The sequence below is a fragment of the Cygnus olor genome, chromosome 4 (genome assembly GCF_009769625.2).
Source record: "Cygnus olor isolate bCygOlo1 chromosome 4, bCygOlo1.pri.v2, whole genome shotgun sequence".
In the NCBI taxonomy this organism is placed as follows: Eukaryota; Metazoa; Chordata; class Aves; order Anseriformes; family Anatidae; genus Cygnus; species Cygnus olor.
The window spans coordinates 4,511,425-4,525,620 of NC_049172.1; the positions used below are offsets into that span (position 1 = coordinate 4,511,425).

At 39.0% G+C, this 14,196-nt stretch overlaps 1 protein-coding gene across 15 annotated transcripts in view; it reads left to right on the top strand.

The window, feature by feature from the left end:
* COL25A1 (collagen type XXV alpha 1 chain) overlaps positions 1-14,196 on the top strand; it is a 308,172-nt gene that overhangs the window by 214,489 nt on the left and 79,487 nt on the right. For 11 of the 15 annotated variants that reach the window (XM_040554846.1, XM_040554856.1, XM_040554848.1 and 8 more), the window contains 3 exons: positions 3,274-3,345; positions 4,247-4,354; positions 7,727-7,762. In XM_040554846.1, the coding sequence (XP_040410780.1) occupies positions 3,274-3,345; positions 4,247-4,354; positions 7,727-7,762 (216 nt within the window). Of the gene's footprint in view, positions 1-2,342; positions 2,403-3,273; positions 3,346-4,246; positions 4,355-7,726; positions 7,763-14,196 lie in introns of all 15 variants that reach the window. The other 4 variants (XM_040554847.1, XM_040554850.1, XM_040554854.1 and 1 more) reach the window with 1 other exon arrangement.

The window sequence follows — 14,196 nt, forward strand, 5'->3', positions numbered from 1 at the left end:
CTCTTTCTCATAAAGAAAGCAGAAACCTTAGGTGCTGATAACTACTCTTGAACTTGCCTATGTGGTATTGGGAAGCATTGAGAATGGACTGTGAAGTGCTCTGTGGAAGTGTTCCTGTGTGGAGCTACGCAAAACTTTCAAAGCTCTTTCTTTTATTCTCAGCAAGATTTTTAAAATCAAAACAGTATTTTCAGAGTACCTCCTTTCTTAATTATTTTCTCTCTCCTTTGTATTCATGAAATAAATCAAATGTAATAATGAGATTTAGTTTCCCCTTTTTTTCTCCAAAATGTCAAACTGAAATTATGCTACATATAGCGGTAACTATGAAAATAACCGTGTAGTAATCCTAAAGGCTAATGAATAAAAATGAACTGGTTAAAAGACTTTCTGGTAATCCCCTTTTTAATAAATGAGATTTAAAATTTATTGCATGCTGCTTAATTTTTAGATCTTTTGTAGGTTTCTTGTTTGTATTCATTTCCATTACATGAGTATAGTAGTTTTATCTAGAAGAGGAATGAACCATGTGCACAGCAGGACTAATGAGTCACAGATGTAAAGATTCTGGCACATTACCATCTAATAATTTCTTAAATTTATATTCCATAATAAGATAAATGAATATTTGATACATCTGTTTTCTAAATGATGTATCATTCTAGTCTTAGCAGTGTTTCGGGAATGAGTCTCTTAAAATGTTTGGTGGCTTAGCCTTTTTTGGTTTTGTTTTCTTTTTATTTGTTTCTAAAGAGGAGATTTCAGGTCACCAACCAATGCAGTTTGCCACACCCCGTTCCAAAGTGGGAAGGCTGGTAAAACTGCCTCTGACTTGATGGGATCCACTTGCAGGGTCTCAGCTTCCTCTTATCTCACAGCGTATCAAGAGCAAAGTTGCTCAATGCATCTTAAAGGCACTAGTGAAGGACATGTTGTACGCATCAGAATATAACTCTGCCTTTTTTTTTTTTTTTTCCTTTGGAAAGACCAGTATGGTCTTTGTGAACCAGAGGATCTTTGTTATTATTGCAGGTGGAGATGCACAGAGCAAATACTTGTAATGATGACTCTGCTGCAGCTATCAGGCTGCTCTTGCCTGTTGGTGCTTTCCACGAGGCCAGCTGGGCTGCAGGGGGCTTGTGCACCATGGCTGCCCCATGGCTCTGTGTGCTGCACCATCAGGGCTTTCATGCAGGACTTCTTGGAAGCCACCTTGTCTGGTGGCCAGAGCCAGGTGCAGCCTTTCCTTTCATAGGTGCCAAACTGCCACCCTGCAGGTCTTGCAGGGGGCTGTGCCACCAGCTCCTTCTCACAGAGGTGGCACGTATGCATGCGTGCACATAGGGAGCTTAGAGGTACAAGACCATATTGTATTCTGTATGCCTCAGCCTGATGTGTCTCAGCCATTTCCTGGCTCTCCATGAGCAAACCTTTGAGAACCTCTGCTTCAGATAGTGTGCTGTGCCTGGAGGACTGGAGGATTTCTTATTTTAGGAATATACTTCTCAACCTCACAAAACTTCAGCTTTATCAGGAGGTCAGGAGGTCTGATTTGCACCCTAGAAAGCAGCACAAGAAGGGTATTGAACTGAGAGTAAAATTCACCCCCTGTATTGCCACAGCAGGCCATGATTACCATGTATTTTTTTGTTTGTTTTTTTTTTTTTTGTATCAGTACAGTATAAGTTCTGCACATCTTCGTAGAGTAGAATGTGAGAGACCACATGCAGCATACAGCACTTGATGGGAAAAATTTTGCCCTGGTTATGTATGTGTTGAAAATGTTGACTGTGGCCATTGTGGACTCCCCCAGATCTAGCAGTAGATTGTTGTTCAGTGTTTATAATTGTGTTTGTATTACCAGTTTATGTGCTGAATGTCATATGTTAAACAGAACATGAGGAGCAAGATGGTAATTCCACAAAATGCCTCAAAATCCACTGTCACAGCTGTCAAGTTTTGTGGCAACCCGGAATCCAAGCTTTCTGCATAGCTCTCTTGAAGTGTTGTAGCACATTTTGGTTGAAAATGACTCAGTCATCAGCTGGCCGATAGCCTAACAACTGTCAAATGATCATAATAATTTATTGTAATTTCAAGAAAAGTCACCTCTGAGCAACTGCTCCTTCTAAAATCTGTTTATAATGTTGTGAAGTAACAACCTACATGTGCAGCGTAGTGCAAACCTAATTCTGTTTCCCGTATGACAGAGAGGCTGTTCCCTGTCAGTAGGCAATGTGGGGTATACTAAACATGGTGTTTGTTCTGTTTGTCTGTTAGTAAATTGTCTCTGTGCTGTTTGTGTTGTGCTGTTTTGGTACCATGTTATGCTGTGTCCCTAGGGTCTGCCAGGCTTCCCCACAGTTGCTGCTCTGCACAGTAATCAGATCCTCACCGTCAAGGTTTGTGGCTGACACGTACGTGTTCAGTCAGGTCTCTCTGTATCAGCATAAAAGTGCACATGAAATAATTGTTTTTACCATGAGATAGCCATGAATCCTTGTGGTGGACCTAAGTCAAACCTCACTGCCTTTGCCTTGGTGTAAGCATTCCCGATGCAAAATGTGGGATCAAATCCATAGCTGTGTACAGTGCTACCACCAGTAGCACACACTTTCCATGTGCTCTTGATCAGTATTTTATTTTCAGATGAATTTTTTTTCTGTAGTTCTGCTTCCCTGAGGCATACAAGAGTGTGGAAAACGTCAGTGAACTGGTTATATAGAGAGTGAGTTATCTGTGTTAGATATCCAAAGTTTAATTTGTATGTGCTGATTTTTCCAAGTGCATTTGCAAATTAAGCAGGAAGGACTGAAGCAATCTGGTCAAGCTGGAGCTCCAGTCCTTATTCAAATGACACCATTCTTCATGGCACAATATGCTGGTTAGAAAATCTGACTGAAAGTTGAACTGGTGCTTTGTCTCTAGAAGCTTTGCTGAAAGAACAACATATAAAGATACTGATTCTCAGAGCCTGGATAATGAAAAAAAGAATAATAAAAGGGAAGAATTCTCCCAAGAAATCTGTGGAGAAAAAAGTTACACAGTTAACTGCATATGATTAATTCATAAAGCAGTATGTCCTGTACTTTAGAGGGAAAATTCTTTGAAGGAAAAAGCACAGCTTCTATCAGACAGAAGCACCGGTTTATATAATTTTAACTATTACAAGTCTAATGAATATATCTTTATTTCTTTCTCGGGCCTTCTGATGTCTATTCTTCAATTTTCTCATCTCTGATCTTCAACCTTTGACCTCACCTGCCTGATCAGATGGTGTTTCCTAAAATCAATCATGGGTTTCTGTCTGCTGATCAGCAGCTCATTAAACGCCGCCTCATTAAGGTAGTGCTTCATCTCACTCGAGTCTGGTTCTTCTTTACATTCAGTTTACTTTCTGCTGTACCTTTTTGTCAGATGCCTTCTTATAGCAGGTTGTTAATTTGAAAATGTTCTGGAATTTAAGGAAGTGTAAATGAAATTAATGCTTAAAATACAATGGGTAGCTTTGCTGAGTGGTCCACATTTAAGATGCAGTCAGCTCTTTCAGTGGTTTGTGGTGGTATGCTGAAAATTAAATTAGCTGAGCACCATTTTGGGTGTTTTATAAAAGGGAATGGTAATAAGTTTTGAAACTTTCTTAGAAATTGTCTTTTACAAATTATTAGGTCCAAATCATTAAGGGTTTTGGCTGATTATAACTATAAAACAGCTCCCCAAAACAGACAAAAAATTCTGTACAACTTTGGGGGTAAGAGGTTATTTTCCATGGTAATGTTTGAAGTTTGTCCACATATCATTGATGGGCTTTGGAAAGCTGCCAAGTGAGCCGTCTAATTCTTGCAAGTGACTTTTTTGTTTTTGTTTTTGCTTTAACTTCAGCTTTGTCACAATTGTGCCAATCATGAAGTGAAGAGCTGCTTATTGAAAACAGTTACTCACTCTGGAAAAGTGGATGAGTAAAATATTGCAAAGCTACCCCAAATTTTAGTGCATGTCCTGTGGTAGGACAAGCCGTATAGCATGTGAGCCTTCTGCTCTGTGGCTGATTGGATGGGACAGGTACAGCCCACTGGTCTTCAAGGCAAAGTGCTGTCTTTGCCATAAGGAGTGAAGGATGCCAGTGTCTAGCTTATGGCAGCTTCTTCCAGCTTGTCTTGCGTTCTTTCTGGGAAGCAATGTCTTTTTGTGTGGTTGGTGCCTCGAAAGCAAACTTCTGATGATGTGGTTTTTTTTGCTGGTTTAGGGGGACCAAGGACAAGCTGGACCCCCTGGGCCTCCAGGACCGCCAGGACCCAGAGGTCCCCCAGGAGATACTGGCAAAGATGGTCCTCGAGGGATGCCTGGTATTCCGGTGAGTTAGTCTGTTGGTGTCCAAATTCCTCTCAAGTATGCGCCAGCTCCATTTCAAAGATGGTGAAGTAAGATTGGCAAATAAGACACGTGGAAGCTGAACCACAGACAGATTTCATAGTGTACCTGAAGTCCCCCCACCACACACAGCAAATTCATAGCAGGGCCAAGAGTAACACCTAGGTTTCTTCTCTCCCACTCCTGACAGTTTTCCCCACACATTCTAAGGTTTCTGAGTTGCTCATTGATGTTTTAATAGCTGTGTGAGGAGGGTCTGCCCCACTCTACAAGCAGCAAATGTTGCTGCTCAGACTTCAAGATAAAGCTGAATTTGAGACTTTACATGGACTGGCTTGGATTCTTGCTTCCTAATGATTTAGCCTCAAATTATATAATTATAGTAATAAACTGCTAAATGCCGCCTAAAGTACAATAAATGTTGGAGTGAGATTTTGCCATCTTTACACAACTATAACAGTACCTTTTTATTTGTCTCATCCCCTGTATTTCATTAGAACTACCAGCAGAATATAGTATATTGCTTATTGTTTGTTTTAGGCACAGGATCAGACCCACAGTCCATAGTACTTCATGATGATCACTTAATCGTTGAAGTGTTACAAAACACTTTGCAAACAGATATATAAATGCAGGACTTTTTTTTTTCTCTTTTTTTTTTCTTTTTCTTTTTGTGTAAATATGAGTATATTGGTTTTGTAGTTTGTGACCGCTTTTTTATTATTTGTTTGAAAGAAATACCTCTCTGTTCATCACAAATGCCATTGTATTATCAGTGCGGAAACTGAGTGATAGGCATGAGACATGTCACAAGTCTGAAATGTCACAAGTACAGATGTACACGCAATTCCACACCCATCATAAGTAAAGATTGTAGCCAAGAGGATACATAGGGAACTGCTAAAGTGAGGACCACCAGTGGAAAAAAGAAACAGTTTTTTCAAAGAAAAAGCATAGCTCATTATGTGGGGCCAGGACAGGAAGGCATAAAATGTCCATGTAAAGCTTTTCTAGGTAAAACCAAGAAAGAAAATGGCTAAGCTTCTGTTCTAGACCTGTTCAGGTTGTCTTATTTGAAATTGTATGGACTGTACAAATACAGTGTAACATCTTGATAATAGGAAGACTACTAAAATTTTCTCTGAAAATCCAGCAAGGCTTGGCACTTGAGGCCTGTAGTACACCAGGTTTTTATAAAAAAAAAAAAAAAAAAAAAAAAAAAAAAAAAAAAAAACTAGGTTTTTATTGCTCTGCCAAGTTCTAGCACAAGGTTACGAAATGACATTAGAAGTCTGTTGCTTTCACTACAATGCTTTACTTTGGCCATCTAGTTATTTCTTGTTAGTCTTTTAATGCAGTAAAAATGACTGCATTCAGCAGTTTCTTCTGGTTTAAAATAGTGAGGGCTCAGGCTGAAGCCACAACCAAATTTCTGACTGCAGGGATACCACTTTTATAATTCACATACAAGAGAATAGGAGAATCAGCTGGTGTTGCTGGTCACAATCTGACTGTGGATTGCTTGGTTTTTTTTGCTGCTTAGCAAAGGGAACATTAGTGTTTCTCATAACAGGGAAGTAATGTATTTTATGCAATGAGGTCATGCCATGTTATAATAGTTCTGTAGTGATTTTGACTTTAAATGGCGAGAGGGTTTCTTTTTATAGTTTTTTTCTTTTTTTTCTCTTTTTTTTTCTTTTTTTTTTTTTCCCCAGCTGTGGCTATCTTAAGCCCTATGGAAAATCAGTTTATAGTACAGCTTTAGAATCAGATGCAACAAGGACTCAGATAGAAACCAACCAGATTGCTGACTGTTGTTACCATCCTCCTCCTTCCCAGTGTCCTGTATCCACAGGTTAAATTGCTGATCCTTGAAAGGCTTGTTCTTCCATGGCTGCATGATTGATACACAGTCGAGCAGGAGAGCAGTAAAGGAAATACTTGTCCCAGAGGCAGTGACAGCTTTGTATTTTTAAAAGGCTTGTGCGGACCTTTTAGCTGAAGAGGTGAACAACAAAACAGTAGCTGTACTGTGTTACAAGTAGGGACATTGCAGCATTACAAAGCTAGAGGAGAAAGTCCTTACCTTGGCCAGCCTCCATTATAAGGCAGTCATTTCTGTAAGCAAGTATTTCCTTGTTAGCGAGGAGCTTATAATCACCAGGGCTGCAAGAAAATGTTTTGGCCCCTGCCTTCCCCCATACCCATACACTTGCTGCGTGTCCTGAGAAAGTCCTGCACTCATGTCCCGAAGGGCCCAGGTGAGCAACTCCAGCAGCCATTGTGAGATTGCTGTGTAAGTCAGCTAGCAAGGCTTCAGAGGGAGCAAAAAGTCCAACCAGCTTGGATAATTTGCTGTCTGAAACCTGTGCTTGTGTTGCTTCTCTCTCACTGGTTTCTCAGTGTGTTTGCAGATGCTACATTTGTGCTTCTGAATGCACACCTACCCAGAGTAGCAGCTCTGATTCTGTTCAGTTGCCAAGAACAGCAGCATCAAAACAGTTCCCATCTGGTTTTGACAGGTTTTCTTTTATGACAAAGCTGGTAAAGATGTTCATGCAGCTGCGCTGATAAAAAAAGCGCCATGGATTGCCCTGTGCACATTTGGGTTTACAAGGGAGTGATCTGTAAACTAGATAAATAAAAATGATAGGAACTGTGGTTTTTTTGGATAGATATTTTTAGCCCATATTGTATGACTGATCCAGTTTACTGTCTCGACAGACAGTTGTATGTGTTCATATGAGAGGAAAAGGGAGAAGATAGGTTCTGACTTTATGTAGAGCTGTGCCTGCAGAAAGACTAAATTGGAAAAATGATGGGTTACTATTTTGAAATGCAATCCAGGTATTTAACAGATGAGTAATTATCACATGCCTTCAAAATCTCAATATCCATGGGTTTACGCAACATGATAATCTGCAACGGTAAGTTATGCATGCTGACTGTGGTGATGACACAGAACACTAAGTAATTTTGTAATATGTAAACGGTGGGATTCAGCACACATGTGAAAATAACATTTCTCTGTGTTCTTTAGAACAATTCACTGGAGTGGAATATTATGATTGGAACCAAGGGGCAGGGAGTCAGAACACCAGTGTTTGACTGTTGCCTGGAGAACTACACCATTAAAAGATGGTGAAATAGTACTTTGCCTCTTAAAACATGTGTGATTTGGCCTATTACTTTAAAAAGCAATATGTATATGTGTGTGTGTGTGTATATATATATATATATATAATGTGTAGTAAGTTGCCATACCTGTTAAAGAAGGGAATTTTTAAAGTCAATGTTATGAGGTAAAGCAATGAATTCAAGACATGCTACTGAAATTATTCACTTTTTTTTTAAGGGTGAGCCTGGAAAAACAGGCGAACAAGGACTGACAGTAAGTACTCTTCCAGTTTGCTAAGAAACTGTAACAGATTTTTAACACCTTTTTTAAAATGAGGAATTCCAGAAAGCTTTATAACTGTATTTCCTAACCTTCCTTTGTCACAGTGCATTTGATATCTCATTTGTAAAGAATACACGAGAAAGACAAATTTCCTCTTTTTACATACAGTTGCCTGTAATATAAGGCCAGCCAGTTCTTTCAGGTTGCAGAAACAGAGGGAAATAAAACAGCCAGGAGCATAGCAAAGCAAAAGAACCAGGCAAGGTGTGCCTGGTTTGTGGCCCCCACTTACCACTGTCACTGAAGTTGAGTCGTTTCCACCTTGAGACCATGGAGCAGCACAACAGCCATCTGCTTATTTTAAGGGCCAACATCCCGGCTGTCTCTGTGGCAATTGTTCTGTCCCTTTGCTTGATGGAACAGCGAAGGTGCAGTACAGCATACGGAAACAGTCAGAATATTATCCTCTCTTGATTTTTTTTTTTATGTGTGGGAGAATATAAAAGCCAAATGAGTGCACTTTTTCCAAATATTCAGATATGTGAGAAGATGTTTTCTGTTGCATCAGGAACTAATTAACCCTATTCATTTGGAAGCAAATTGAAGCTTCACTGGTTGTAAATCAGCTTCAGCCACAGGGTAAAGCATCAGAAGTTTCTGCCTGTCCCAGAACTGTGAAACGTGCAGTGATTTTTTTCATTAAGATCTCCCTAAACATTCATGGTCATTTTTATTTTTTATGAGAGATGACAGAATTGTAGCCCATGCCATGTGTTTTTGATTCCTGAATGCTTCTGAGAAGGAAGATTATATGCTTAGCAATCACTGCAGATATGATTACTACCTATTTGAATTTATGAAGTTTTAAACAGGTGTGATGATACTTTATCTTGACAAATTGCAATGCATTTTGGATTGACAAAATCCAAAGTCTTTTGGAAGAATAAGCTAAGATTCTGAGACTCTGAAATATCTGCTGTGATCAGGAAGTTAGTCCTGTAGCTTTTCTTTTCAAAATAAAGTTTCAACAGAACCAAAATCAAAGCCTCTTAAAGGTACTACCTTGTGTTTTAGCACATTTGTGGGTTATTTTTTCTTCTTTCCCTTTTGATTTATGGGGGCCTATTGTTAATAATATGTATAATAGATAGGAAGAAGAGATAGATAGAAGTAGACAGTCTACAACTTCCTCGCGAGGGGGAGTGGAGAGGCAGATCACCTATTCTCTGTAAACACCAGTGATAGGACCTGTGGGAATGGTGTTAAGCTGAGGCAGGGGAAGTTTAGGGTGGACATCAGGAAGAGGTTCTTCACTGAGAGGGTGATTGCACACTGGAACAGGCTCCCCAGTGAAGTAGTCACTGCACCAAGCCTGTCTGAATTTAAGAAGAGATTGGACTGTGCACTTAGTCACATGGTCTAAAATTTTGGGTAGACCTGTGCGGTGCCAGGAGTTGCACTTGATGATCCTTATGGGTCCCTTCCAACTCAGGATATTTTATGATTCTATGATTCTAAGGGTGTTTTCTTTTTTTGTTCTGTTTTGTTTCATGTGTAATCTCCCTTTTATCCTCTGGACCAAACTCGCTCAGATACTTCAACAGTGTCTTCCTTCTGTTCAAGAACAGGTCTTCAGGGTCACAGATTCTGTGAGGGTCTTTAAAGTCAAAGAGATTCCATCACCATGTTCAGAAGATTCCCACTGCTCTAAACTAGCCATCTGTGTGTAAGAGCTAAACAACTGCTACTGAGTTGTTTCTCTAAATGCAGCTGTGTTTAAATAGGGAGAAAAAGTATTATAAAAATCAAATTAGCAAGCTTGAATTAGAGAAAGATCCCAGACTATATGAACTCCCAGCTCCAAATGCTTGGTCTAAAAGCCAGTCTCATGGCTTAAGCATTAAGTTGTGTATAGATCAAGCAAAGAGCATCAGGGTATCAGGGAGGTAATTAATTTCTCTTTATTTTTCTTGGTGCTTTTGACATACCCTTTATGCCAGTACAGGTTTCCAGACTGTCTTCCCTGTGGAAAGTGCTACAACTGTTCAGATACTGTCTTGCTTCTTCTAACATCTTCCATCATGTATTTCTTCACTCAAATATCTCTTTACTTCCATATTGAAATTTGAGGCGCTGCTACAGAAGTTGCTGATTTCCCGAAAGGTACACTGTAAATTGTGCTGCCAGAGAAAATAGGTATAGTTTGCTGTGGAGAACACAGGCCTACCTATAATTCTTTTTCCATATTATCCATCCATCTTTTCAAAGTAAATTATAGCACAGACCTCTGCCCTGAGGGACTTCTAGGTTAATATTGCAGGAACTATTTTGTAAAGACTAACCTTTGTTTCACACTGAGTCTGAAGTCCAAGTTAGCTTCTGGTTTTTCTTCCTGTGAAGTAGAATCTGGGAAGTAGATGCACATAAAGTACTACCAGTCCTGGTCTCCCAGAAGGCCACCTGTGGGGATATACTGTGGATTCTGACTTGCCCTCATGTCCAAGACCCTTTCCAGTAAGAAGCCAAGTAGTGTGGCATGTACTCTGGTTCTTCTTCCAGAATGGAGGCAGGATACAGCCAAGGAGAGCACCAGATGCTCAGAAACAATCCCTAAGTTTTGGATGTACTTGCTGATGTTGGTGGAAGCTGAAGGCTATTTGTATACTAAAGGAACGCACTCTCAGCAGCTTTAAATCACGTGGTGCTGTTTAATTCAAGAAGAGCTGCAGGCCTGACCTCTAGATTATAATAGTGGGGATAGAAGCTTTTCTTTTTCAAAAGTGGTTTACACTTGTGTTCAGTAACATGCTTCAGTATTTCTTGGTGAATATACAGAATATTGTTAGAGCTGATGAACTCAGTTTTAACCTCTGAACCAACAATGGTATAGCTTCAAATTACGCAGTTTTCTATTTTCTTTTCTTACAAGATGTAGAATAAAACTCCTGAAGAGTGCAAGATGGTAGATAATGAGATAATAGCATGTTTTCCAGCTTGTGTCAGAATGTACCACAAGCCTATTACACATTTGAGTAACTTGTGACCTACTCAAACAATGATTCACAAGAAGTTGAAATCATTTTGATGCAGTTGGAGTTTTAGAAGTGTTCATGTTCTCATTGAAATAAGAAATGTTCTCATTTCTTATTGAAATAGGAAATCCAGTGGCTCTAGCGAAGACAGGGCAATTTATTCCACCTGAGAATCTGCTGCCACATTCTTCTCAATTTTTAGTGAAGTTCTGTGTCAATAAAGAAAATTGTGTCTGAGGTGATGTAAGAGAGTGCAGTAATAATTCGGGACCTTTCTCTGTCTCAGGCGGGGGAGGCTTGTTTGGACCAGATACAGATGACAATGTATCTGGTGACAATGTCTGAGCTCTCTTGCATGAGTTCTACTTTGTCATGAGAGAGCTCAACCAATCCTAGGTGCACAAGGGAAATTTAACCTGAAGACAGGGAATAACTTTTCTTTTTCTCCATTTCCAATATAAGCATGTGTGGGTTGCTTCAGTGTGGTGGGAGGAGAGGGCTTGGAAAGCCAGTTGTTGCTTATAGGGGCATCTCATTCCCTGTTGAAAATGTTCCCAGATTGTCAGAGTGCCAGCATGCTTCTGTTGCTCTTGTGGTTGAGATGTTGTGGAGGGCTGGTTTGCAAGGTCTTCTGTCACTATTTGTTGGTATGTCAGGAAGAACCTGCTTTATTTTTAAGCCACATAGGGAACAAGGGAGCTCAGTTTATTTTCAGTAAGGTGGAGGCTTAGTTCTAAGTTACAAAGGAGTGAGTGTATGCATCTTTAATGTTACAAGAGAGTGTAAGAATGGCTAGTTAGTTTTGATTTGTGTCTGGTTTCCAGGACACTTGAAAGCCCTTCGGGTGTACTTTCTGCAGGATTTGAAGGTATTGTTCCTCTGTGCAGAAAGGATTCAGAGAATTCAGAGGGAGGCCAATCAGTGGGGTGATGCCAAAGGAATTAAGTTTTGTAATGTAATGTGGAACTAGCAAAATGTCTGCTATGCAAGAGGGAAGACTGGCAGTTTCCTTAGCTTTTCAACCTTTTCATTTAAAGTCGTGGCTCGCCTTTCATAACTCATCCCTCTTCCCATGACATTTACCTTCTCTTCCTGGCGATAAGGATTCTTAAATGCCAGACATTTTTTTTTTTTTCTCCTGCTTATCTTCTCATTTTCAGAATGGATCATAAATGAATTTGTGATTTTTCTGTACCTACAAGCTACTATTTCTGGTTGCTAATGAGGTACTTAATGTAGTCAGTGACAAGAAACCTCGAATGCTGACACTGATAGATTGAAGTTTTCAGATTCAAAAATTGCAGTAGGCAATGCATAGGTTGTTTTTATTTCTAATTTCCATATGGGAGGACTTTTTCAAACATTCTTGGTACTTTTATATTCAGAACTATTCTCAACCAGTGCATAGTGATAAAAATTGGAAAATCAAAATTTGCAATAATTTTGACTCCTTGGTAAATAAGTCATTTTAAATGTGTTCAGTGTAAGAGTCAACAGCTTCTTGTCATTGAGAAAAATATTTTTTTTGGCTTTTAAAGCCAGATATTGGCTTTAAAGACATATAAGTAATTTTACAGATGTTTTTCATGAACAGAAAAGTCCAGAACAACCAAGGAATGCAGGTAAAGGTGTCTCTTTGCAAAAGGAATCTATACTATAATGATTAACCCAAATGCAAAATCACTCTACCTAAGATGTATTGTTTTCCTTGTGCTTGTACAGTCTTGCTGGGCATCTGTTCAAGAAAACAAGACTTACTGTTTTTACTGGTTATTCAGAATAAGAAGGACCTTTTCCCAAAGGATATTGCCATATATGTGAAGAGTAGAAGAGTGTAACTTCATAGTTAAATCTGCAAAATGTCAGATCTTTAAAATGTATTAATATACTTTTTTTTCATCTGAGGTTTAAAAAACAAAACAAGCAAAAAAACACCACCAACAGAAAAACACCACCAACAACAACTCGGAGTTGGCAGAACTGACTGAAAAGTGCTGCTAGCTTCAGTTCAGTCTTTCAGGCCAATGGCCAAGGACAGATCCTCACCTGGTGTGAATCTTCATAGCTCCTCCAGGAAATTACTAATTGTGATTTTGCTTTCAATGGCCAGGGTTCTGCAGCTGCTTTCTTTATTTCATTCTGGAAGCATGTTCACAGTAAATTTTAGGTGGTGTTGTTCTCAAGCTGTTTAGCTGCAAAAGTTTATGGAGAACTAGCAGCTGAAGTGGAAAATTTCAGCCACATTTACTGTAGTAACTACTTTTTATTTTTCTTCACGGTATAAATGCATTTGCCTTAACCTATAAGTGCTAGTCTTAGGAAAATTAGTCTTTGGCATTTTGTAACCTCTGTACTTCAATAAAGGTTTCCTGGGATGTCAGAACAATGACTAAGAGAATGATGATGAGAAGCTCTGCCTGAGCACTAATTAATAGTTATTGCTGCTCCTTTCATCAATGAAGGTAGCATATGGGACTGCTGTTTATTCAGAAGTTATGTGAGGTTTCCCATCATAGCTGATCTGTTTTCTTAGCTGGTCTTTCTTTTATCTAGGTGGTTCATCAGTACTAAAGCATTGCGCATTTCAATACTAGTACGCCAGATATTGCAGTCTTTATGAAACACTCCTCAACCACACAGGAACACATTTTCAGAATTACATTGCATGCCTGCTACACACAGCAAATGGGATCAGCGAGCAGAACACAGGTTTCTCTGAAATGCAGGTGAATACTTTGTGTGAAACCTGTGCTTTTCCTCTTCATGTACTTCTTCTGGGTTTCCTTCCTAAATTCTCTGTCTTTAGGTTTGTGGAAAAAATAAAGTGTTTCATGATTCTTATAGGCACAAGGGAAAATATGCATTCTCAGATACATTCTTGGTACTTCCTTTGTCCCATAGAAAATAGATACAGTACCTACTAAAGGCCTTCTAGTTATAAGTAATTTTTACTTTAGACAGGCAGTATGGAAGTGTTTTTAAAAAACAAAAACATTTTTAAAAGGATTTTTTTAATTTTTAATTTCAGAGCTTTGGAATAAGAGAGTTTTTGTATGTATGTATTGAACCATCATGACATGCTTTGTTTTATAACTTTTTCAGTATATCAAAATGTTCATTTTTTCATTATATTTTTGTTAGGCATTTTCATTTGGTGTTTGTGCTCACTATCGGGGAAATCTGATACCTTGTAAAACAAATCATTACACCTATCCCAGACATGCAAATAGAAAATACTCCAAACTTTCTATTTGATACATTTCTTTAAATGTTAAGCAACTGAGACATGGGAAATTAAATATAAAAACACCACAGGAACCTGTTCTTAAAGTACCACACCCTGAATTTCTGTGTCTTTGAATTACAGCTTTAACCTTCACAGGGCAGCATTAT